This window comes from Antechinus flavipes, chromosome 3 (assembly GCF_016432865.1).
Source record: "Antechinus flavipes isolate AdamAnt ecotype Samford, QLD, Australia chromosome 3, AdamAnt_v2, whole genome shotgun sequence".
NCBI lineage: Eukaryota > Metazoa > Chordata > Mammalia > Dasyuromorphia > Dasyuridae > Antechinus > Antechinus flavipes.
Window position 1 is genome coordinate 232,315,364 of NC_067400.1, and position 25,330 is coordinate 232,340,693.

General features: G+C 31.9%; 1 protein-coding gene across 3 annotated transcripts in view; it reads right to left on the bottom strand.

The window, feature by feature from the left end:
• GABRA5 (gamma-aminobutyric acid type A receptor subunit alpha5) overlaps positions 1 to 25,330 on the bottom strand; it is a 117,722-nt gene that overhangs the window by 90,451 nt on the left and 1,941 nt on the right. For all 3 annotated transcript variants that reach the window (XM_051984648.1, XM_051984646.1, XM_051984645.1), the window contains exons 2-5: positions 24,114 to 24,270; positions 16,021 to 16,142; positions 11,647 to 11,714; positions 11,306 to 11,526 (exon numbers count right to left, since the gene is read on the bottom strand). In XM_051984648.1, the coding sequence (XP_051840608.1) occupies positions 11,306 to 11,526; positions 11,647 to 11,714; positions 16,021 to 16,142; positions 24,114 to 24,199 (497 nt within the window). In that variant the 5' untranslated portion in view covers positions 24,200 to 24,270. The remainder of the gene's footprint in view (positions 1 to 11,305; positions 11,527 to 11,646; positions 11,715 to 16,020; positions 16,143 to 24,113; positions 24,271 to 25,330) is intronic.

The window sequence follows — 25,330 nt, forward strand, 5'->3', positions numbered from 1 at the left end:
AGATTTTGAGTTCCAATTTTTTCCTCTCTCCCTTTTCTCCCTCTCTCTGAGAAAGCAAGCATTATAATATGTTATATAGTACAATCATTTTAAATATAGTCCCATATTGTCATGTTGTGAAAGAAAAATCAGAACAAAAGGGAAAAACGATGAGGAAAAAAGTGAATAAAACAACTAAAAGGTGAAAATAGTATGATTCAATTTGCATTGGGTCTCCATAATTCTTTCTGGATGAGTATGGCATTTTCTTTTTTTTTTTTAATTATTATTATAGCTTTTTATTTACAATTTATTTATTTTATTTTTATTTTTATTTATGCAGGAATAATTTTTCAGCATTGAAAATTGCAAAACCTTTTGTTCCAGTTTTTCCCCACCTTATCCCACCCCCTCCCCTAGATGACAGGTTGACCAATACATGTTAAATATGTTAAAGTATAGGTTAAATACAATATATGTATAACATGGCCATACAGATATTTTGTTGTACAAAAAGAATCAAACTTTGAAATAATGTACAATTAATCTATGAAGGAAATCAAAAAAGCAGGCAGACAAAAATAGAGTGATTGGGAATTCTATGCAGTGGTTCAGAGTATGGCATTTTCTATACCAAGTCTATTGAAATTGTCTTAGAACATTATTTCTGAGAAGAGCTAAGAATATCATAACTGATCACAAAATCTCACTGTTACTGCATATAATGTTCTCCTGGTTCTGCTTACTTCACTCAGCATCAGTTCATGTACCTCTTTCTAGACTTTTTCTGCTCATTCTTTCTTATAGAATAATATTCCATTGCATTTATATACCACAACTTATTCAGTCCACAATTGGCAAACATCCACTCAATTTCTAATTCTTTGCCACTACAAAAAAAGCTGCTACAAATATTTTTTTACACATGTGGGTTTTTTCCTCTTTTTTATAATATTCTGAGGTTACATATCCAGTAAGGACACTGCTAGATCGAAGAGTATGCATAGTTTTATAGCTCTTTGAACATAATTCCAAATTGCTTATTCTAAATTTCATAATCTTACCATACTTCCTTTTCAGTGCTACTTCTTCATGGAAAAAGTTAAAGATTATGTGAGGTATGTTTTCTTTTAACTGATTGGTAACTGGAAAATACATTTGAAATTTGAAGAACTCCTGAATTATAAGTTATAGCACAGCCTTCATTCAATAATCCTTTCAAAAATTGCATGACCTTGAATCCTAAACATTTAACATTACCTATAGCTATTCACGTGAAGAAAGTTTCCTGACAAATTGCTGACCTAAAAAGAAAAGAAATCATTCATATTTCTCAATTTTTTAATTGTCACGTTATGAAAATTCCATTTCTGAATGTTTTGACTTGAAAGTTAGAAGATGAGAGGTTTTTTTTTTTAAATTTTTCTTTTTTCTTTTTAAAGAACATGACAGAATTCCAAAGGAGGAGCCAAGATGGCAAAGTAGAGAAAGCATTTAGCTGAGCCCTTCCAATTTTCCTCTCTAAACAATCTTAAAATAATGTTTCAAATAAAAATTCTAGAGTGGCAGAGTCAACAAAATTTGAGAGAAGAGGTTAGAAAGAGAGATCTTTATGTCATACATGATTGAAATACCAATTGTGGGAATAAGTGGCAGCACCAAAAGAAGCATTAGCTTCAGGAATTCTCAAACCAGAGATGGTAAGGGGACCAGAAAGCTGGACAGAAAGAGATTATATAGGAACTTTGTGCTACTAGTAGGTTCAGGACTAGGCACTTCATGGCAGCTCCATTATGTATACCTACTTCTCAGTCATAGTACAAGAGTAGAGTGGAGCATTTTTCTTTTTTTTTTTCTTTTTTTTTAATTTAATTTTTATTTAATAATTACTTTATATTGACACTCGTTTCTGTTCCGATTTTTTTCCCTCCCTCCCTCCACCCCCTCCCCTAGATGGCAAGCAGTCCTTTATATGTTGGATATGTTGCAGTATATCCTAGATACAATATATGTTTGCAGAACCGAACAGTTCTCTTGTTGCATAGGGAGAATTGGATTCAGAAGGTATAAATAACACGGGAAGAAAAACAAAAATGCAGATAGTTCACATTCGTTTCCCAGTGTTCTTTCTTTGGGTGTGGCTGCTTTTGTCCGTCATTTATCAATTGAAACTCAGGTCTCTTTGTCAAAGAAATCCACTTCCATCAAAATATGTCCTCATACAATATCGTTGTCGAAGTGTATAATGATCTCCTGGTTCTGCTCATTTCACTTAGCATCAGATCATGTAAGTCTCGCCAGTCCTCTCTGTATTCATCCTGCTGGTCATTTCTTACAGAACAATAATATTCCATAACATTCATATATCACAATTTACCCAGCCATTCTCCAATTGATGGGCATCCATTCATTTTCCAGTTTCTAGCCACTACAAACAGGGCTGCTACAAACATTTTGGCACATACAGGTCCCTTTCCCTTCTTTAGTATTTCTTTGGGATATAAGCCCAATAGAAACACTGCTGGATCAAAGGGTATGCACAATTTGATAATTTTTTGGGCATAATGAGTGGAGCATTTTTCGTCAAGCAGGAGCAGAAACCATTAGGAGTAGTATCATTTTGGTCATTTTAGTCACATGGGACCAGAGTCCCTGAAGAACAAGATGACTTCTGGTCCCAGGGAAACAGAGCTCCTGAGGAAGAGCATTGTGATATTCTTCTCTAAACTGTAAGCTTTTCTGGGAGCAGGTTTCTTGGGGGGCTTCTGGGAGCAGCCTTCCTTTCAGTTCAGTAATCACAAGTGCAGCCAGGGATTAAAGTCCAAATCCTTTATTGTCTCTTTCCAAGTTTTATCTCCTTTTCTGCAGCCTGGTTAGCTTTCTTAGTGGCATTCTGTAGTCTTGTTTCTGAGAGCTTGAGCTCTGGCTTCTGGCTTCTAAATCTCCTTGACTGAATCCTGGTTGAGGCTCCTAGCTTATATATGCTCTCTTAAAGGTGTGAATCTTGTAGAACTCTAGTAAGTACTAAGTACATGTACTGAACTAGAGAACTGTTAAGCACTATGCTAAACAACCATTGTCTCTATCAATTCCACTGACTTAGCACCTTGTTTCAAGTTCTGGCCCAAACAGCATGAATTGCAATTCCAAGAGATCAGGATACCTTCTTAGGTGAAAACTAAAAAGACTATAGTGTTCTTGTTGTTTTTCTGGAAGTCTTGGAGCAGCCTTCCTTTCGGCAGATTAATCACCAGAAGAATAGCCAGATGTTAAAGTCCAAATTCTTTATTGTCTCCTTGCCTGGGGCCCAGGCTATCTTGGTCTCAGTGGAGGAAATGTAGGAGGACAGGCCAGCCACTAAGGTGGTGTGAGATGGAGTGGATCTCGCTCTGACTCTAAAATTTATATGCCCTAAAGGTCTTTCTTACCCCAAAGAAAAATGGCAAATGGTCATCTGTTCCAAAATAATTCATAGAATAAATTAAAAAAGACTCAAAATAAACTGAGAAAAATTGAGGAAAAAAATTTAATTAGCACAATTCCAAAAAAAGCAAGATTAGGAAAAGAAAAGAAAATCAAACAACTGGATAAGAAGATCCAAAATTTTAAGGAAGAAAACAACTCCTTGAAAATTAGAATTTGGCAAGGATTTTGTTGTAAAAAAAGATCTGAACTTCATAAAATATTTGACATACAAGATCCAAAGTAAACATCAAAACTAATTACAAGGGACTCAATAAGAACAAATGTTTTTAAACATGGAAATATAAACCACATATCTAAGATTGTCATTAGGTAGTTAAGTAGTTCAAAAGAATGATTGAGGTAGAGATGAGTATGATATGATTCTAAAAAGTAAAACTATGTAGGAAAAGTGAAAAAGAGTAATTATATACGTAAGGTGTTAAAGGGAGACCTGACAAAGAGAAATTAGATGGGGCAGGAGAACTGGTAGGTCTAAAACTCTACTCTCATCAAAAATGGATTGAAGAGGGAATAATACATAGACATCTAGAAAAGTATAGAAGTCTTCTCAATTCAGAAAGAAAGAAAAGTGTAAGGAGATAGGGAAAGACAAAGAATAAAGGAAGGATTTGTAGGAGTTTTGCTCACCTTAGGGATTAAAGAGAGAACAACATATACATCAAGAAGAGAATAAAAGTCTTCTAAATTTATAAAGAAATAAAAGGGTGAAGGAGTAGAATAAAGGTATAGAAAGATGTGTAGATAGGGTGTGTAGAGTAATCAGAAAGGGGTAAGAGGAAACAACATATATACTTGGAAAGTTATTTAAGTCTTCTAAGTTCAGATAGAAACAAGAGAGCAAAGGGAAAGAGTAGAAATAGAGGATAAGGAAGGAATCCCTGAAAGGGGTTAGATTAAGTAATAGGAGAGCAAGGAAGCAAATAGATATCAGATAGAGCTTTACCTTTTAGAAGGTAAAGCAAATGAGGCAGGCAGGATAGGAAATAAAAGATACACACAAACATAAAAATAAATATTAAGAGTAGAATTTATTATTTAAAAAATCAGGAGTGGTAATCATGATCTCAGACAAAGTTAAAGCTAAAATAGATTTAATCAAAAGAAAAAAACAAAGAAACTACATTGTATGCAAGTCATTAATCAATACTGTTTTAGATTGTTTAAAGTAATTAGACAGTATAAGATTGGAATATTGCTGTGGTGTAGGAAATTATGATTTGTTGGGGTGAGAAAAACATGAAAAGATTTGAATTTATAAAGGAAGATGTTATCCACCTTGAGAGAAACAAAGAACCAATCAGCATAATATGATCTTCCACAGATGCATATGAGTCTTTAAGTGTATATATGTAGGATAATAGATATCTATGTACAAAAATGTGTATATATAAATATATGCACATATATGTGTGTATACATATGTTTGTGTATATATTTATAGGTATGTGTGTGTGTGTATTGATAACAATATTGATATCGGTATCTATCTATCTATCCACACTTAATCATAGCTTTCTTGGCAGAGGGGAGGAAGAAAAGGGAAAATAAAGTGAGAAGTGCATAGCTTGAAATGGTAATAAATTGTTTTATATTTTGAATCCTCTCATATGTTCTATGTGCCCATGGCAGTGTTTTTTTTTTTTTCGTTTAAGCTTAAAATCACATATATATATATATATATATATATATATATATATATATTATATATATATATATATATATATATATATATCCAGTAAGAGTGGTAAAAGGAAAGTTAGATAAAGAAATGAAAGTAGACAAAGAAAATTATAATTGTTTGGGAAAGAGGAACAAAACATGCTGAGGAAAATAAAATAACACTTTCAAAAACACAATTGGCCAAATTGAAAAAGAATTAGAAAAATTGACTAATGAAAATTATTCCTTAAAAAGCAGAATTGGTCCCATGGGTTTCCCTGATATCCTAGAGAGAGGAGGTAAAATAAAAATTTAAAGAAACTACCAATCACCATATGAAAGATATCTGCAAATGAAAACTCCAAAGAATATTATAGGCAAATTCCAGAGCTTCCAGGTCAAAGAGAAAATACTTTGAGCAGTCAGAAAGAAATTACTGAAATACCATAGAACCACATCAGGATCACACAAGATTTAGTAGCTACTATGTTAAGGGAGCAAAAGAACTGGGATTATGCCCAGATTAACCTATCCAGAAAAAAACTAAGTATACTATTTCAAGGAAAGAATGGATATTTAATGAAATAGAGGACTTGCAAACATTCCTAATGAAAAGAACAGAACAGAATAGAAAATCTAACTTTCAAACATAAGACTCACGGGAAAGCATAAAAAGATAAAGATGAAAAAGAAATCATAAGAAATGTAATAGGGTTAAACTGTTTACCTTTCTATATAGGAAGATGATATATGAAGCTTCTAAAAATTTTATCATTAGGACAGAAGTATTCTACTTTAAAAGAGGTCGTGGAAAGAGAGCATTTATATTGCAAAGATGTGAACACACGAGGAATAGATAAGGAAGATGGATGAAATGGGAGAAGGGGAAGACATTAATGAAATTAAAGTTTTTTACATGAACAAAATTAAAATTAGAAGGAAACTAGAAAATGAAAAAGATATAGAAAGTTTCTCTGATAATGACCTCATTTCTGATCATATAGGGAAGAGCTAAATTTATATAATAATAATAATACTACTCAAAATAATTAGCATAGTTTCTTAGTTCATAAATAGTAAAAGAAAATGAACAGACATTTTTCAGAAGAATATATCAAAACTATCAATAGATATGAAAAAATGTTCTAAATCACTATAGGAAATGAAAATTAAACTCTAGGATAACACCTCAGACACAATAACAATCATTATTGATTAAGATGACAGAAAAGTATAACAACGAATTCTGCAGAGGATGTGAAAAACCTGGACACCAATGCAACTCTGGTTGGAGTTGTCAAGTACTCTAATGATTTTAGAAAACAATTTGGAACTCTACACAAAGAGCTATAAAATTGTCTATATCCTTTGATCCCAAAATAACACTGGTAGGTCTGTGTTCCAGAGATCCAAGAAAAAAGAAAATGATCTATTTATGTAAAAATATTTCTAGCAGTTCTTTTTGTGATGGCAAAGAATTGGAAATTAAGGAGATACCCATCAGTAGGAAAATGGCTGAACAAGTTGTAGTATATGATTTTAATGGTGTAATATTATGTGATAAGAAATGACAAGCAGGTTGGTGTCAGAAAAACTCAGGAAGGTTTATGAACTGATAAGAGTGAAGTAGAAGCAAGAAAACAGGGTACTGCATAGTAATAGCAATATTATGAAGATGATCAACTAAGAAAGATTTAGCTACACTGTTCAAGGCAAGCCAATTTCAAAGAAGTCACTATGAAAACTGCAGTCCAACTATGTTGACAGAACAATGTGAATGCAGATTGAAGAATATTTTAACCTTTTTTTCTGTTTTCTTTTGCAAGATGGCTGATCTAAATATATGTTTTGCATTATTTCACATGAACAATTGATATCAAATAGCTTTCAAGAAATAGGAAAGAGTGGAAAGAAGGAAAATAATTTGGAATACAATTTTTAAATGAAGGCTATTTTTAAATGCATATTTTTGAAAATTGATGAAATAAATACATATTTTTAAAAAGATCCAAAGAGTTTAGCCCTCACAAATATACCCCCTTTTCAAAGATGAAAACATTTTATGTTGATTTTTAAAAATATGCCTATCATCATATTTCAAAGATTCTGCTGTTGTTATTGTTCAGTTATTTCAGTTGTGTCTTAGTCTTCACAACTCCATTTGAGTTTTTTAAAATGACATTAGAATAGATTTTTCATTCCTTTCTCCAGTTTCTTTTATGGATAAAGATTTGAGATAAACAAGACTAATTGTCTTGCCCAGGATCACACAATATGACCCTGAAGGCAGTAGTGTCTGAGGTCCTTATTCTATTCATTGCACCACCTAGATGCTTCAGCAGCTATAGAAGATTCTGTAAGTGAATTATATTTCAAGGAATGTATCTCTAGAATATATGACCTCCTTAGCATCTTTTAAGTCCCAACTAAAATCCTACTTTCTATAGGAAGCTTTCCTCAGTCCTTTTTAATTCCAGGGCCTTCCTTCTTTTTTTTATTTAACAATCTTTTATTTTTTTTATTTATTTAACATCTTTTATTTAACAAACACACATACTGAGCTTGTTTTGTAAAGGCCTCTTTTGGAAATAAGAGTTCAGTCCCACAATAATGTGAATTATACAATAAAGCGAGTCATGAATTTTTTTGGTTTCCCAGTGCATATAAAGTTATATTTATACTATATTGTAATCTATTAAGTGTAAAATAGTATAATGTCTAAAAAATCAATGTACATACCTTAATTAAAAATACTTTATTGCTAAAAAATGCTAATCGTCATCTGAGCCATCAGTCATAATCTTTTTTTGCTGGTAGAAGGTCTTGCCTTGATGTTGATGGCTGCTGACTGATCAGGGTGGTGGTTGCTGAAGTTTGGGGTAGCTGTGGCAATTTCTTGAAATAAGAAAACAATGAAGTTTGCCACATCAATTGACTCTTTCATTTGAACACAGAGGCCATTGTAGGGTTAGTAATTTCAATATTGTTGTGTTTCAGGGAATAGGGAGAGAGTGAGGGAATAGCCCATTTGGTGGAGCAGTCAGAGTATACACAATAGATACGTTTTTAGTCTACTGTCTTATATGGGTGAGATTCAGTATTCCGCATAATGATAATAGTATTATCAAAAATCACTGATTGCAGATCACCATAATAGATATAATACTAATGAAAAAGTTTGAAATATTAAGTGAACTACCAAAATCTGATAGGCATGATATGAAGACTTTGGGAAAATTGCCATCAATAAACTAGACTCAATCCAGGGTTACCACAAACTTTCAATTTGTCAAAAATGTACCATCTGAGAAGCATAACAAAGTGAAGAGAAATAAAATGAGGTGAGATTCTATATATTCATATGAATATTATTTCTTCCCCATGATTGTAATTTCCTTCAGGACAGAGAGAATTTTTTGTCTCTTTTATTTCTCCAGTGCCTAGCATGGTGCCAGTTACATAGGTGGAACTTAGTAAATGTTACTTGTTTGGTCAAAATTAGGGGGAACAGTGAATTAATATGTTTTTATTCAACAAACATTTATTAGGCTCATGCTTTATATAATTCAGTCACTTTCCTAAAGGGGTGTATCTAGAACCATTAACAGAGTAGGTAGTGGGCAAGGGAGAGAGGATTGTATGGAAGAGTTTCAAAGCAATTTGATTGAAGACTCCTCTCTCTGAGTACTATAACCTTCAGGACTAGGCCTAAACCTTACTCATACTTCTGGCCCTATTTTAGAGTCTAAGCCTAAATGTATTTTTAGTCAAGGGGATTATAAGTAGATCTACATCAATTAAAATCAAAATATTTAAGTAAAATCATATTTAAAATAAAATCAAAGTAATAATTTGATGCTAATGTTCTGGCTGTCCCTTAGTGTAATAGTTATGATGTCAGGAGAAAAATCCTTTTTTATATAGTTGGAGTATAGAGCTGATCTTGTAGTCACTTTTTTTGAAGAATTGTCCATATTTAAAATATGCAAGGTATTACTTATGGAATAACAGTCAGAATTAAAAGAATATTAAATGTCAATGTGAGTTCAGATCTCTATTCAAACATTCATTAAACAAATGAAGATAGATATTAAGACCTGGAGTCAGAGAATGATTTGCTTAAGATAAAACAGCTTTTTAATGATAGAGGTAAGAAAATAGAATTAACATCTAAAGCTTATGAAAATCCCCTTTTTTTCTTTTTTAACTAAACTACATTTCCTCCCTATGAGCAAGATAGGCAAATTTAAAATCCATGGCAATGGAAATAGAATAGAGAGAATTAACATCTTCTTAAAGTATTCTTAATATTCTTTCTGTACTATCATTCTTTTTAAAAAGATCAAGTGCCCATTTTGAAAGATCCTCATTCTTTTGTGTGAGATTATGAGATAAAGGGAAGGAATTCAACAGACTTAATTTTCTTATGTGTATAAATATCTTCTTAGGTCAAATATTTTTTCTGTACTTTTCCTTAGTCTTTCCTATATACTTTGTGCAAATGGAGATTTTTAGTGGAAACCTTGTTAAGGCAATCTTTTGTCTTAAACTCTGTTCAATTGATTGGTTTAATGATAGATTTACTTAGAGTTAATGAACAATTCACAGCACGAAATTAAGTGAGATCATTCCAAATGAAAAATAATGAGATATCCAGTATGAAAATATTATCAAATTATATGTTAAACATTGGATGTTAAAAGGACCTTAAGATATAAAAAAGGGCTTTTTGAAAAGCAAATATAAGATGGTTCCTATAGTTTTTAAAATAGACACAATTAATGACTTGCTTACTCTACTAAATCTAGGTCATCTTCTTAATATTAGACTAAATAAATAAATATGTATCGCAAGAATAGCAAATCCATAATAACTCAAGAAAACAACTTATATGTCCTGTGAGATTTCCTTGTTAAAATATAATAATAATATTAATGTATATATAGTGCCTATTATGTATCAGGCACTATGCTAAGTGCTTTATAATTATCATCTCCTTTGATCCTTAAAACAATCCCTGGAGGTGGGTATTTCCATTACCTTTATTTTATAGATGAGAAAACTAAAACTAACAAAAGTTAGTAGGTGCTATTATTATCCTCATTTTACAAATGAGAAAACTTGAAGAAATATAGGTTAAGTGAGTTGCCAGAGATACATAGTAAATGTCTGAAGACAAATTTTAACTGAAGTTTTACTGACTCCAGGTCAGACTATTCACTGTCCTACCTTAAAAAAGACTTGAATGGTTTTGTAATAGCAATAAGAAGAGCACTAGAAAGAGAGTTTTAAATTCCATCTAATAATCAGTCAATTAATCAGATTTTTTACTAAATGTCTATTATATGACAGACATTGCACTAGGCCCTGGGGATAAACCTAAGTAAGAACAAGCACTTTAAGCTGTATAACTATAAGCAAGTTAACTATCTACCCTTTCTGTATTGTTTTTCATTTGCAAAATGAGAATTGGTTTGGAGGAGTGCTAAATTTCCTTGTTTTAAAATCTTTATTTCTATTATTCCATGAATGCCTAAGGTTCTTCCAATTTTAAGACTCTGAGAGAACTAAGTATAAGTAAAAAATGGAATCTTTAAACAGAATTTGAATTGATGTAAGCTGTAAGAGACTTGATGAATGGAGACTTTATTGACTATGTTTCCATAGTAGCTAGTACAGAATTGTGTGCTCAATGGTCATTCTACAAATAATTAATAATTATTATCATATAGTGTTTAAATAGTATAGTTTTCAAAAAAACTTTACACATATTATCTTTTTTTTATCCTCATAACAACCCAACAAAGTAGATTTTATTACAATTCCCATTTAAGAAATTAAGATTGAAAGAAATTAAAATGATTTTTCCAGGGTCATATAACTAGTTAGTGAGTGTCTAAGGGGTATTTTTGAACCCAGGTCTTCCTGACAAAGTCCAGTACTGCCTGATCTGTGATACCTAGATGCATTAACTATTCTTAGAAGGACTTCATAGGAGATACTTCATTTAATGATTAATATTAATTATATAATCTTAAAGAAGAAGCTCATTACAAAAAAACAATGAGAAATTAATCTCCTTTCCCTAGAGGAGAAACAAAAGGCTCCAGAAATAAGTGATGCTAAGAAAGAACTCTTCAAAAAGTCAGTATTCTAAAGAAATGCATAAATGGGACTTTACCTCATAGTATAGAGCAAGGTACCATCATCCTCCAGCCTTAAGAGCTTGTTTGGTGTAGTCATGTTGTGAGCTATGGACTTCTTTCCATTGTGAAAGAATGTATCTGGAGTCCAAATCTTGCTGGCCAAAAGGTTGTTGAGAGGGAGTCGCTGCATTGGTCCTTTAAAACGAAGTCTTTCATCTTTCCAACTTTGTCGGAAAAATACATCAATGGTATACTCCTAAGTCAAAGAAAGAGAATTAAGGTTATTATCTTTCAATAAATATCTCCCTTGGAGATGTTATCATTTAACATTTGGATGTAATTTGGGGCTTGATAAGGTTCATGCCCTGTATCCTACCATTTCTGTGTCAGACACTGGGCCAAAGCTGGTAACATAGATGTCTGTTCTCACTTGAGTTATTCTCTCTGAAATATAGAAAGATGAAACCTAATTTAGTCATTTTCATAAAGATGAACAATTAAACAATGAAGATATATTTTATTCTCTAATTAATGAATATCTAATCTTCTAATCTATGAGTATTATAATTTTTAAAAAACTATTGCTTTGTTTTTAAAAGTAGGTACAAATTAAATTACACCAAAATGTGTCCTAAGACCCAGAGTATTTTCTATATTTCAACTCAGAAAATGACAATCTGTCAATACATCAAGGATCAGTTATATCAGAGTACTAGGGAATCCTTCCATTTATATGATGCTCACCACAACTTACCACATACATCTTAAAGAGCTGTCTTAAATGTTGAGTGAGTAATTAACTTACTGGTTGTATTAGCTAGTGAAAAAAGAAGGATTCAAATTTAAGTAAATTTTATTCCAAATCCTATAATCTATCTCTGTATCACAAGATGATGCTATTACATCTATAATAAAAAAAAGTTTCTATAATTTTTGATATGTAGTATTATATTGTACATTCCAGGATGCATTCACTATTCTCTAAGAAACAGAGACAAAATGGATGGCCAATGATAAAACCATTTTAGATTGATACTCTCACACAATGAATTGCCACACAGAAAGGAAGATAGAGGGTATGAATGCAAGAGAAAAAGAGACAGATGAAGACAGATATAAACAAAGAAATAGAAAAATGGAGAGAGATAAAAATATGGAATAAAAATTCCATAGACAAAATAAAATAGAAAAAGAGGTTTATATATGAAAATGCAGCATTCCTTTTTTTCTCATTAATTGCCATTCAGTTAATATGAGTAGTAAAGCAGTATTTTAAAAAAACTAATCAAAATGGAGCCTCTAGATAGCATAATGGATAGAGCACTAATCTTGGGAATCTGAAGGACCTGAGTCCAAATCAGAACTCAGACACTTAACACTTATGAGCTGTGTGTCCCTGGACAAGTCACTTAACCCCAATGACCTCAAACTAAAAAAAAAAAAAAAAAAAACTAATCACAAAAGATAATTTGATGGAATAGAAAGAACATTATATTTGATGTCAAAAGTTCTGGGACCAAAAGATCTCATTTCCTTACTTATAGATTATGTGATTTTGCCCAGGAAATATTTCTGATAATATTTCTGAGTCTCAGTTTCTAAATTTGTCTGGTTGGGATAAATATATTTGCCCTGTATCCCATGTGGATGGAGCAATAAAATAAAATAATGGATATAAAATGCTTTGAATAATATTGAATTCAATATCAGGATTCGTGTTAAATACTTCATTTCTTCCTCATCGATGTCTTTCTATGCGTCAACAATGCAGATTATGACTACCTGACAACTCATCAGATATTCTTTCAGAATAGTTTTGGGCAAAAATTCACCACTACCACTCCGAGTATAAACCTTTCCAAATTCTGAGCTTTTAGCAATAAACATATTGCTTGTCCAACACAGCCATAATCTTTCTAACAAAGAGCTTTCTCTGAGACTCCAGATTCTCAGCCACCAACCACAACAGACATAGGAGCAGGATTATAGTGGAAGCAAATGTGATTTTTAATTTTATAATAATTGAATTATTTCATAAATAATTGAATAATCACATAATAATTGAAACTAATATAATTAATTAATCAATTAATAGTTATTAAGAGCATATCATGTGTCAGATATTGTGCTAAGCTCTGGGGATACACAAAGAGGCAAAGCATATTCTCTATTCTCAAGAAGCTTGCAATCCAATGGAGGGAAACAACACACAAACAAATATATACAAAACAAATTATATACAAGAAGATAAGAGATAATTAACAGAGGGGAGGAACTGGAATTAAGGCAGGGCGATAAGGAGAAGGCAATTAGCAAAGGCTTCCTGTAGAGGATGGAATTTTAGTTGACACTTGAAATGGCTAGTAGTCAGAGCAAAGGAAAAAGTATATTTCAGGTATGGAGGTATTCCAAAAAATGCCCAGCACTGAGATGGGATGTCTTGTTCTTGAATACCCAAGAGGCTGATGTCATTGGATCAAAGAGTATCTATTGGGTAGTAAGATATAATACAGGAAAGGAAGTAGAAAGCTAGATTATGAAGGCCTTTTAATGCCAAATATCATGTTTGATTCTGAAGGCAATAAGAAATCAAGGGAGTTTTCTCTTGGCAGAAGGGTGCTATATGAATGGATCTGTTTAGGAAAATCATTTTAGTGGAGTGGGTTGGGGAGAGACTAGAATCATTCAAACCCAGTAGCAGGCTATTACAATAATATAGAATAAAAGGGAGTAGGTCATGCAAACAAGGTTATGGCACAGGAAAAAGGGAGTGTATATGAGAGACATAGCAAAAGGGAAAATAATAAACCTTGGCAACATATTATATATGGGAGGTGAGAGATAGTGAATACCGGATGACTCCTAGTATTGATAGACTGGCATTGCCTTCTATACTAATAGAGAAAGCAGAAGAGGAGATTTTTAGGAAAAGATGAGTTCTATTTTAGACATAATGAGTTTAAGATGTCTACTGGATAGCTAGTTTGAAATGCCTGAAAGACAATTGAAGATATAAAACAGATGATTGTTTCAAAATATAATTCTTTAATAGTTTTGCACTTTTAAAAATATTGTTTCAAAAGAGGATCCTAGAATTTTTTGGTTTATAAACTATAATTTAATATAATTATATTCAATCCTACCTGTTTGTATTACTACTGAAGCAGCATTAGGACTTTAAAGTGCTATCTTATAAGAAGACTTCAGCATATTTCCATTTACTTGGAATATATTTGGTATTCCTGAGAAATATCTTAAAATATTCTATGTTATAAAATTAGGAAGACAATTATATCTGATCATTTTGTTCCCCTTGCTCTTTACTCAAATCTTTCCCATCTTTGATGACTCAGCTCTGATCCCATGTCTTTCATATAACTTTCCATTCATCATCATTTACAAAGTACCTATTAGGTAAAAAATATCTCATTACTCTAATCCACCCTAAATGAGTTCTTTCAAATCTATACTCTGATAGTATTTATAGCCTAAGTACTACACTTACTACTGGTCATATATTGCTGATATTGTCATATTAAATCTTTACATGTATATATCTTATTTCCTCAAGTAAATTGCATTCTCTTTGAAAGTTAGAATAATGCTTTAATGTTTATGTATTCTTCACAGGATCTAACTTAATGCTTTATACACAATACACATGCACACACAGACACACACATATACACATGTATATACATATGTATATACGTGTGTATGTAAATCATTGATATAATACTCAGAAATAAAATTCAGTAACCTTTGCAACATTTAATCTTTAGATCAGTAGTTTTTTGGGAATGCTAATTGGAAAACCCTCCTTCTAATAATTTCATCTCACACCAGTTATTGCTTCCTACAATTTCTCTTTTGAGTGTGTGTTTTATAAATTGGCACTGTATCTTATTTGAATAGCAAATGAGTACTTTGAAAACCAAACCACATAAAGGGAAATTAAACTTACTATCACCTTTTTCTTAGTTTTTAAATAAACTACTTTTTATCACCAATGCTGCATGTTATTAAGGAATATCATAATCTGTCCTATTCTGCAGAACATCTGTTTTTTCTTTACTGGTTATTCACTTGATAGGAAATTATTTTCTCATCAAATCTTTGAAAGGCTGAGTTTATAAAATTGATTTGTAAAGATCCATCCATTCAGGATTGGCCTAAATTTTTGTTTTTCTTTAAGTGTCCCAGAAAAAGTGATTCTCTTTGGGCAAGAATACTATCAAGAACATTTGCTCTCCGAAACCAATAAATTTACTCTAAAACAGTTAAGACCTAGAAAATGGAAAGTAAGATACATGTATCCCTGGAACAGTATAGTTAAGATCACTGGATTCATTGAGTCCTAGCTAAACCATTAATTATCTGTGTGATATTAGCCTAGTAACTTAACCTTAATAACCCTCAGTTTTCTAATTTGTAAATTTTTAAGATAATATTTTGCACTGGACTTAGCATAACTTGTTGTGAAAATGAAAGGAGTCAACACATACCAAGAATTTTGTAACTCGCATGTAAATGACCTTTCTTTAAAATTAAGCATATCATTTCCTGTTTCTAGTCCAAATATGTCATATTACAATGATTTAACTGTTCAGTATAAGAGTGAAAGGTTATTTAGGAACATAAAAGGAGCCACTCCATAGAGTTTCTTGTACAAATTTCTTTAGTACAAGAAATAAAGAAGTGTAATTGTTCCCAGTATTCATCTCTCTTCACAAAAAGATCATATACCCACCTCCAAGTCCTGGGCGTAGTCTGTTGTCATATCCATCCAAGAGACCATCCAGGATCCTGGTAAATATTGTAATATTATCATTGGTCTCATCCTTCACTGAACTTGTTGGCATTTGTGAATAGCTGTTTAAGAAAAGGATTTTTTTTTAAAAGCAAGACCCTGCTAAAGCTAGGAAATTGATTTCCTATGAGTTCACTTGCAAATTTCCCAACAAGTGATAAGGTGACATATAATGCCTAATGAGATAATTCCAAAAAGGGAGAGTAATATATAGAGTGACTTGTTTTAGGGAATCTTAGAATCCATACTACTTTAAATAGTAAAACTGAAAGAAGATTTTAGATTACTTTACCTTCCATAATCCAATATTATTTATTGTTTTAAGAAGTCTATTCTGAGATTTCCTGAAATATTCTTGACAATTTCAAAGAGAAGAAATACTATTTAATTACTAGCTTTCACTGCTAAGTAACCACAGAAAAAGTACATACAAGTAAACATTGTTAAAAGTTTTTATGTCCCATGTTAGTTGGATCTCTCAATCTTTTGGTCTATGTTGAATTTTCTGATGTGGCCAATTATCAAACTATATCATTTTTAAATATTTAATGTAGAGATTGAAATACAGTATGATGAAAACATACACACACATATATACATACATATATATGTATTCACAGAGAGAGCTAAATAGTTTAAGAAAATAAAAATTTTAAACTATCACAAAGTTACATATTGATGAAATGATATTAAATGGTTAACTAGAATGTGAATAGTTTTGATAACTGAAGAACAGATATCTTAGATCAAGAATTAACTACATTTAATACTCAGACTGCTTTGTATCTATACAAAGTAATGTGATGCCTCTGGTATCTCCTCTTTATTTTTTGTGAAAGTTAAGGTATGTGGGAGTTTGGGGGAGAAGTAACAATGGAAGAGAACTTTCTTTGAAAGTCACCAAATGATCTCAATAATCCGAAAGCCCACAGAAGTCTTAAGTAAAGATTTCTCACTACTAAAGATGACAAGAAAAGTTTTCTAACTTCTAAAATGATTGTAACAAGGTTAGGAGTCTCTTTGATTCTACTTTTGTATTTTGTTTTTTTCATTAATTAGTTTCCTAAATATATCATAAGTATAACAACTCTAATAAATATCCGTGATTCAAACCGGGGGCTTTGAAAAGAAGATGATTTTCAGAGATGTCTCTTGACTTTTAAATTTCAAACTAATTAATTAAGAGATGCATCTCATATATCTTAACATTTTCTTTTCCTTTTTCAAATAGGAAGCACACATCCTTTTTCTCTTGCTTGTTCTGACTCATTGTTCAATCGACTGCCAGATGAAGCTGGCAGATAGAGATGTAACTTCACTCCCAATGTCACGCTGAGTAGTTGTCATGCTATGTTTAACTAACTGCCTATTGACATGAAGAATGTTCCTAACTTCTTGATAAGGCATACACTTAGGAATTATTTTCTTTCATTAGCTTTATTGTTTCCCTAATTATTAAGTCCCATGGGTGGATTAAGCTTTAAATTAGGTGTTTTTTTTTTTTTTAAGTGCACAGAGATGACTCAGATTGACAGATTGACTCTACACTTGTTTTCCTTTATGTTGTTTTTATTTTCATGATAAAACTTCAAATTATACCAACCCTACAAATTTATGGCACTATCTTTTAACAAATGCCCTCCTTAAAAAAAATAACTTTTTTAGATTTAATAGCTTGGTAAAAGTGTGTGTGTGTGAGTGTGTGTGTGTGTGTGTTTGTATGCATGTACTATGTATGTGTACAATACATGTAGTATCTACAATAGTCCCAAGAATCAACATCCTTAGGTATTTTGTTTGAATAAAGATAACAGAGTAACAATATGGAATAAAAGAAAATTTAAACATCTATCAAATAAATTAAGAAGATATTTTTAAATATTAAGATCTGTTCCAAAAACAGAAATAGATTTGGATTTTCTAGGGTAATGGAAAGGTAGGAGAAATCAGAGTGTCATCATATCGCCTACTTAAATTTATCATCATATTGGTTCATGACATTTTCATGTATTTTTCATATTTCCAATCCTTTTATTAAGAACAAAAAATAAATTCCTATACATATTTCACATTAATTTTTTATAAATATAAGATTTTTAAAATTGTATCATTTCCTTCATCCTCATTCTCCCTCCTTATTTTCTATAAAGTTTTTCTCTTTCAGGTAGTTCTCTTAATTCTAGATGTGTGAGTTTCAACATTTTTTTACTTAGGGAGTGGATCTTTATTCTTAGACTGTCAGCCTTTGTCCTTCCTCATTCTCTCTTAATTTTAATAAGATAACTTAATATCCTTCGTGACCATAATCTTGTCACTTTTTTCTAAACCCTTTTCTCCATGATGATCTAAAGCAAATGACTCCATTATTCAGACACTAAGTGGTTCTATATTCATTTACCCCACTGTACTTTTAATATCTATATGCCAGGAATGATCTTCACCATTTTACATATTTAAAAACAAAAGCAAAATCCTTGAATCACAAGAACATAAAATGTTTTTTTTTTCCAAGATCATATAATTAGTTAGACCAACGACCAGAAACCAGAGTATTTGACTTCTCAGTTTCTACTTTTTTTTCCCCTGAACTAGCATACTTTCCAAATTATTCAGATACTTTCATTTTGCAATTAAGGTGATTCAAAGTTATGAGCACTTTTTCATTATAATACAAACTTTGACCACTAAAGTAATGTCATAGTTGCATATAGCCCTGAAATATTCTGAGACACTTGTAGAAGTCATTTTATTCAAGATTTAACTTAACATAGAAAATAATACCGAGTTTGAGTAAGGGATATATATTTACCTATATCAGATTCAAAAGTTGGAATACTAAAATTCCTCCAGTCTCTTTTTAAATGGGTGAACAAGATGATTTCTGCCACTTTTACTGCATTAATTTACTGTTTTTTTAAAAAGCCATCACATTTCACACAATTCTACATGTAGGAATTCATAGCACCACTTCCCAATAGTTCCTTTTTTATGCATTTAGTGTATATTCCTTCCACCGAGGCAGACTACAATCACTGCCTTTGACTTAATAGGTTATTTTTAGACCATTTCCTTAGGATAAAAATTGTTACCTTGATGGCTAACCTTCTGGGGATGTGCCATTCGGAATTTTGCTAGGCTAATGTTTGAACCATAAACAGGGATGCTACTTGGCATCCCACATATGTTTCCTTCCAGCTAAGATTAGAACAAAGGATCAGTTCCCAGAATTTCATATTCAAATATCTTAAATTTGTATAGACTGAAAACCATATCTTGAACTTGTGCAATGAACATGTTTACATGTGAAGTAATGCAAGTAATCTTACAATGACTAAATGTCTTTATGACAACTACAGAGTTTAAAGGAATGAAAGTTTATATTCTTATGGAAGAATCAACAAAGAGAGTGATAGAAGAATGATTGTGGAAATACTAATAGTGTGAAATACAGACTTTCAGGTCATCTTAGACCTGCTCGTTTTTCTTTAAAATATGAAAATAGGAAACTAAAGAATATGATTGGTATGATTGATGAAGACTGAAGATGAACATTCTGTAATTTATAAAGATGAAAAATAAACCCTAAATGGGCTAAATTTGTGAATAGACAGCTAATCTCCCAAACAATTAAATAAGAGAACCAAAATGTTTCAAGAAAAAGATATTTTCCTAATCCCAACCATAACTTTCACCACTAGAGTGCTAATTTCCTAAATAATTGTTAATCATGAGCCAGTCAACAAACTAATAAATTTCAACATTGATTATATATTAAAATGAATATATGCATGTTAGTATGTATGCAGGTGTAAAATTAGCATATTTATGCATGTTTATACATGCATATGTGCACAAAGGTATCTATATGTTTGTCAGATATACTCATGTATTATTTTAGCTACAAAATAAGTGGGTGTTTAACTTTTATTGCATTGGATGTATATATATTTTATATAATACTTATATAAACACATAAATTCTTAAATCTTTTGATTCCTGCAATTTAGAACATTTCCCTAATGATTAATAATCTAATAGTTAAGTTGTTCACCTATTTAAATGAATATTCTAGTCTTATTTAAGAACTCAAAGTACTTGTCCAAAAAGAGTGGGGGGATTGGATTAATTTTCTCTGGATCACTATATCAGAGAAATCTATTCTTGAAATACACACATACACACACACACACGTGTGTGTGTGTGTGTGTGTGTGTGTGTGTGTGTGTGTGTGTAAACAGCATATTTCTTATATTAAAGACTTTTTGCAAGGTAATTTAGTATAAAAAATTAATGACAGTCAGTAAAAATTCAGTAAAGATGCCTACTAATTTCATTTCTGCCAATAACTAGCTGTCGTATGCTGTCACTATGTCACTATGCTGTCATATGCCTCATATCTTCTTCTACATAAGGGAGAGAGGGGTGATTTTCTCTGGTTTACGGAGCCTATGTGAAGAGTAGAGGTTGATAGAACTACATTTGCTTTAATTTAGAGCTGGAAAAAATCTTAAAGATCCTTGAGTTCAATTCTCTTCTTTTAAAAATGAGAGAACTAAGATTGACAAATTTTAAATGACTTCAAGATAAAAAATACAGTCAGTTGCAGAGCCCAATGTAGAACCCAGATGTCACACTTTGCAAGGCAGAAATCATTGAAAAGTTAAGTATACTATATAAAGTAAGGTAATATTACCAACAATGTGTCATATATATCTTTTCCTTCCTTCCAAACTGGTATTTAAAGTTTGGTATTTAAGCCTTGTATTTAAAATTTCTCTGTCTCTGGTAATGGCACACCAGATTTTGGAGTCAGTTTTGATTCTTCCTTCTATTTATCATAAGCCACCACATCAAAACAACTGGGAAACCCTGTTGCTTCTATCCTCACAATATGTCTAGCATTTATCCTCATCTTTTCATTTACAGAGACATCACCCAACTTCAGAACTCAATTACTCTTTCCTAATTAGGCTTACTTTCCATCATCCATCCTTCACAGTGTTTTCAAAAGAATTTGACTAATGCGGATGGTCTAGGTAGCTCAGTGTACCAGGCCTGAACTCCGGAAGACTCATCTTCATGAATTTATTTCAGACACATCAGCTATGTGACCCTCAGCAAGTCATTTAACTCTGTTTGCCTCAGTTGCCTCATGTGTGAAATGAACTGAAAAAGGAAATGACAAATCACTCTAGTATTTTTACCAAAAAAGCCCCAAATGGAGTCATGGAAAGTCATTATACAACTGAAAAACAACTCAACAACAATAATGTAAAGTGTCATGTTTCCTCCTTATTTAAAAACCTCTGTTGGTTTCCATTTGGTTAAAGGGAATGATACAAACTCCTTAGCTTGGTATTTAAGAGTCACTAGGATCTGGTTAAAAAATATCCCTCCAGTCTTATTTTACATGTATCTTCTTCATCCAGGCTATTTTATAGCTACAATGAATTATTTGTTTTCTGCTCTCCTAGTATGACTTCAGTATCTCTATGTTCACAAGGGTAATGCACCAAAAACTGCCTTCCTTCTTATCCCTGCCTGTAAAATTCTCCTTTTCCTTCAAAATCCAGCTTGAGTATAACCTACTCCATAAAATTTCCCTTTTCTGATTCTCTACACTGATTCACTCCCTCCTCAGATTTTATTTTGTCACTGTACTTTGATCTCTGGTATTCTATACTATGCTTCTTTTTGTAGATATCATCCATTCTTAATTAAGTTCTATGTCTTTAATGAACAGGACTGCAATTTTTTACCTCTATACTTTCAAGATTTAACATTGCCTTGAATATAATAAAAACTTGGATTAGCTAGATGGTACAGTAGATAGAGTTCTGGAGTGAGGAGGAGCTGAGTTCAAATTCAGTCTTAGACACAGCTGTGTGACTCTGGGCAAGTTACTTAACCCCAATTGCCTTAAAAAAGAATATAATAGATGGTTGTGAATTAATCTAATATCATATTAAGAGATAGGTAATGAAGTATAATAGGAAAAAAGAATACTGGGATTTGACGTTTGAGGCCTTCAAAATCTTTACTGCCATTTACTACAATAGTTTTACTGACCTTCAGTCATCTCATCCACTAATAGTAACAAAAATAGTGACAATAACAATAGCATTTATGTAGCACTATAAAGAAAAGCGCTTTACAAGTGATATCTAATTTTATCCTTAACACTAACACTGGCAAGTCAGTACTATTACTAGCTACATTTTACATCTAGTAAAGTGAGATGAAATTGAAATGACTTGCCCACAATCACACCACTTGTAAGGGTCTGAGGTAGTTTTTGAGCTAAGGTACTCTTTAACTCTCGATTTAGTACTCTAACTAGGTGCCTCTGTAAATGGCCTCTAAAGTTCCTTCCACTTCTAAATTTCTGCTCCTATATTGATATTTAAGCCTTACTAGAGAGGACTCCTCTAACTTACTGACTTAACTCTAAGTTAAGGTGTTTCCTGAAGAAAACTAAAGAGTAAATATCAAAGCACATATTTCCTTTATTAATTTGGTATAATTCTCAACATAGAGTTAGGATCCCAGAGAAATCACAAGATTTCCAATTGGCTCATGGCACATAATAATTCAAAATCCTGATAACTGGTGATGAGCCTCCTTTAGGATTTTTAAAAATGGATTTAGGGTTTTAAAAAATGTTTTTGAGGGCTGATATGGCTACTATGGTGATACATCCTCTGGGGATATCTAAGAGAAGGAAGAGGGAAAAAAAAGGAAAAGCATAAGTTGAAAAATATATAGCTATAAATAACTTCAATAATATTAATTAAGATGTATATGACTCTCAGAGAATAATTGTTTAAAGTGAATTCCAAAAACCATTGGTACATATTCCAAAATTCTATTGCAAATTTCCTAGGAACACTAATTTTTTAAACTGAAAACAGTGTGCATGCAAAAATGTTAGATTACAGAGGGGATTAAATATTAGGAAAAATATGAATAATTACATTGGAGGTCAGAAAAAGCATTTTCTACTCTAACTTTCTCAGTATTTTTGTCCATTTTCATTTTAAAAGAGTTGCTCAGAGGGCAATTCTTTGGTCTGACAGTTCTGTAGCTATGGAAGCTTTCTGTGATACTCTCTTTAATTACTTTTCTTAATTTCATCAGTGCTAAGAAATACTCACTTCCCTTATTAGTCTGAACAACACAAAATGGGTGTGAAGACCTGTATAGAAAGAATGAGTTTCTCTGGCATGATAAAAATGTCATTTTGGGGAAAAGGACATTTTTTAAAATACCCATAATGTTGACTCTATAAGTCACACAAATGATAATAACAGAAATAAGAAGGCAAGGAATCTTTCATCATATAAGACTTCAAGGTGACTTTTCAAAGACTCAAAGTGGACATAAATCCAAGATAATTGAGTAAATTTAGCACAACTTTTTAACGCCATAAGCAGTTAATCACAACCTTCAAATGACACCACACGTTTCATAAACTATTGTGAATAAGAGAACAATAAGTATTAAATTTTGAGAATCATGTTTTCTAACAATTTTTTTTCAAATGAGTATTAAAATTTTGTTTTTTAACCTGTATAGGAAGAAGCATTGCTGATTTTGAATCAATTGTTTTCTATCCTTAAGCTTATGGATTCATCAATATTCCCTATGCTAGTCTTCTTGACTCACTTCAGAAACTACACTTCAGGTGGTCAAACTATCAAAGTCTCATTTAATGCTATTTCTAAGGCTAAAACATTGAAGATACTGAATCTCTTAGGTGGGTATAGAATTATGGACTTATTATTCAGTGCACTGAATTTGAAGTAAGAGAACATGAATTCATATCCCAGCTCTGAATTGATAAGACTTTTAATATCACTTGACATCTAGAATTCATTTTTCTCTTCAGTAAAATCTGAAGAATAGATTAGAGGACCTATAAGATGTCTTCTAGTTCTATATGTATGATCCATTGAATAAAAATGTTTAACTGAATGTGTTTGTTGCTGATACAAAGCATAATAATTAGGGAAAAAAAAAAAAACATGACTTACCCAAAGTGACTGGCTAAATTCATGGAAATGCAAAAAAGGAGGAGGTTTTTAATCATGACAAAACTAGAAAACATTCCATTGTCCATTCCCAATAAAAACGATAAGTAAGATGGTTGAATTTTGGAGGGAAATGTTCTTTTCCACCTTGATTCTTAGGCTGGAAGAATAAAAAGAAAAGAACATATGCCCATGAATGTCTTAGTGATAAACAACTTGGAACCCAACCTACTGCAAAGACTCGTTTTTTAACTATTCATAAATAAAGACACATTGGGATACATTTTGATGTCATTATACAAGTACAGTTTCATACTCACTCCCTCATGACTTTCATTTTCAGAAGACAATAAAATACAGTACAAAGAAATTATCATAATGCTTTATTTTTCACACTTAAACATAAAACAAAATGCAGAATCATGCTTCTGATTTTAAACCATTAATACGACAATTTAATTTTAACCTCATAGTCTTTGTTAAAGTAATAAATATCCAAATGGTCCCCACATTAAATGCATTGTATTTTCTGAGAAAGTGAATTATGCATTTTAGTATCTGATTTTTTTTTTCCTTTCAAAAATACCATTCCCTCTAAGTGTTCAAAGCCAGCTTATTCCTTTTACTGCAAGGTATCAGGAAAAATTTTGGACAAAGAGGACAAAGGTCACTTTTTTGGAGCATTCAAAGGAGCAGGATTGCTATAATATAATAACTGCTTATTAGAAAGGTTGCCACTTTCTTGGATGGCTGCCTCAGTGACTAAATAACCTCATAATTATTATATTTTGAAGAAATCTGTCTCTTAGCTCTGCTCTGATCCCTAATTAACGTGTTAAAAAATTGGAGGCTGTAGTTCTCCTCTTTGGTTAAGGACTCAGATCCGAGCAATGTGCTTCTCTTTGTGCTATCCAAATCAACACACATCTGCACATACATGCAGCCTGCCTGCTTTCATTGTACTTTGTTCCTGAGAATCGCAGATGGCAATTCCCCAAAGTGAAGGACCACAATAATGAATTTTAACAAAAATGCTAAAATACTTCCTAGTGTCATCCCAAGGCAAGTTTAAATGCAGAAGGTCTCCGGAGTCCGAGGTCACCTACACCCTGCCTTTTCACCTTTCGATCTCCCTGTAACTGGCATATAACCAGGCATATAACAAACAGGAAAGGGGAGGTGATGAGGAGCAAAAAAGAAGAGGGCTTCTTTCTCTTCTA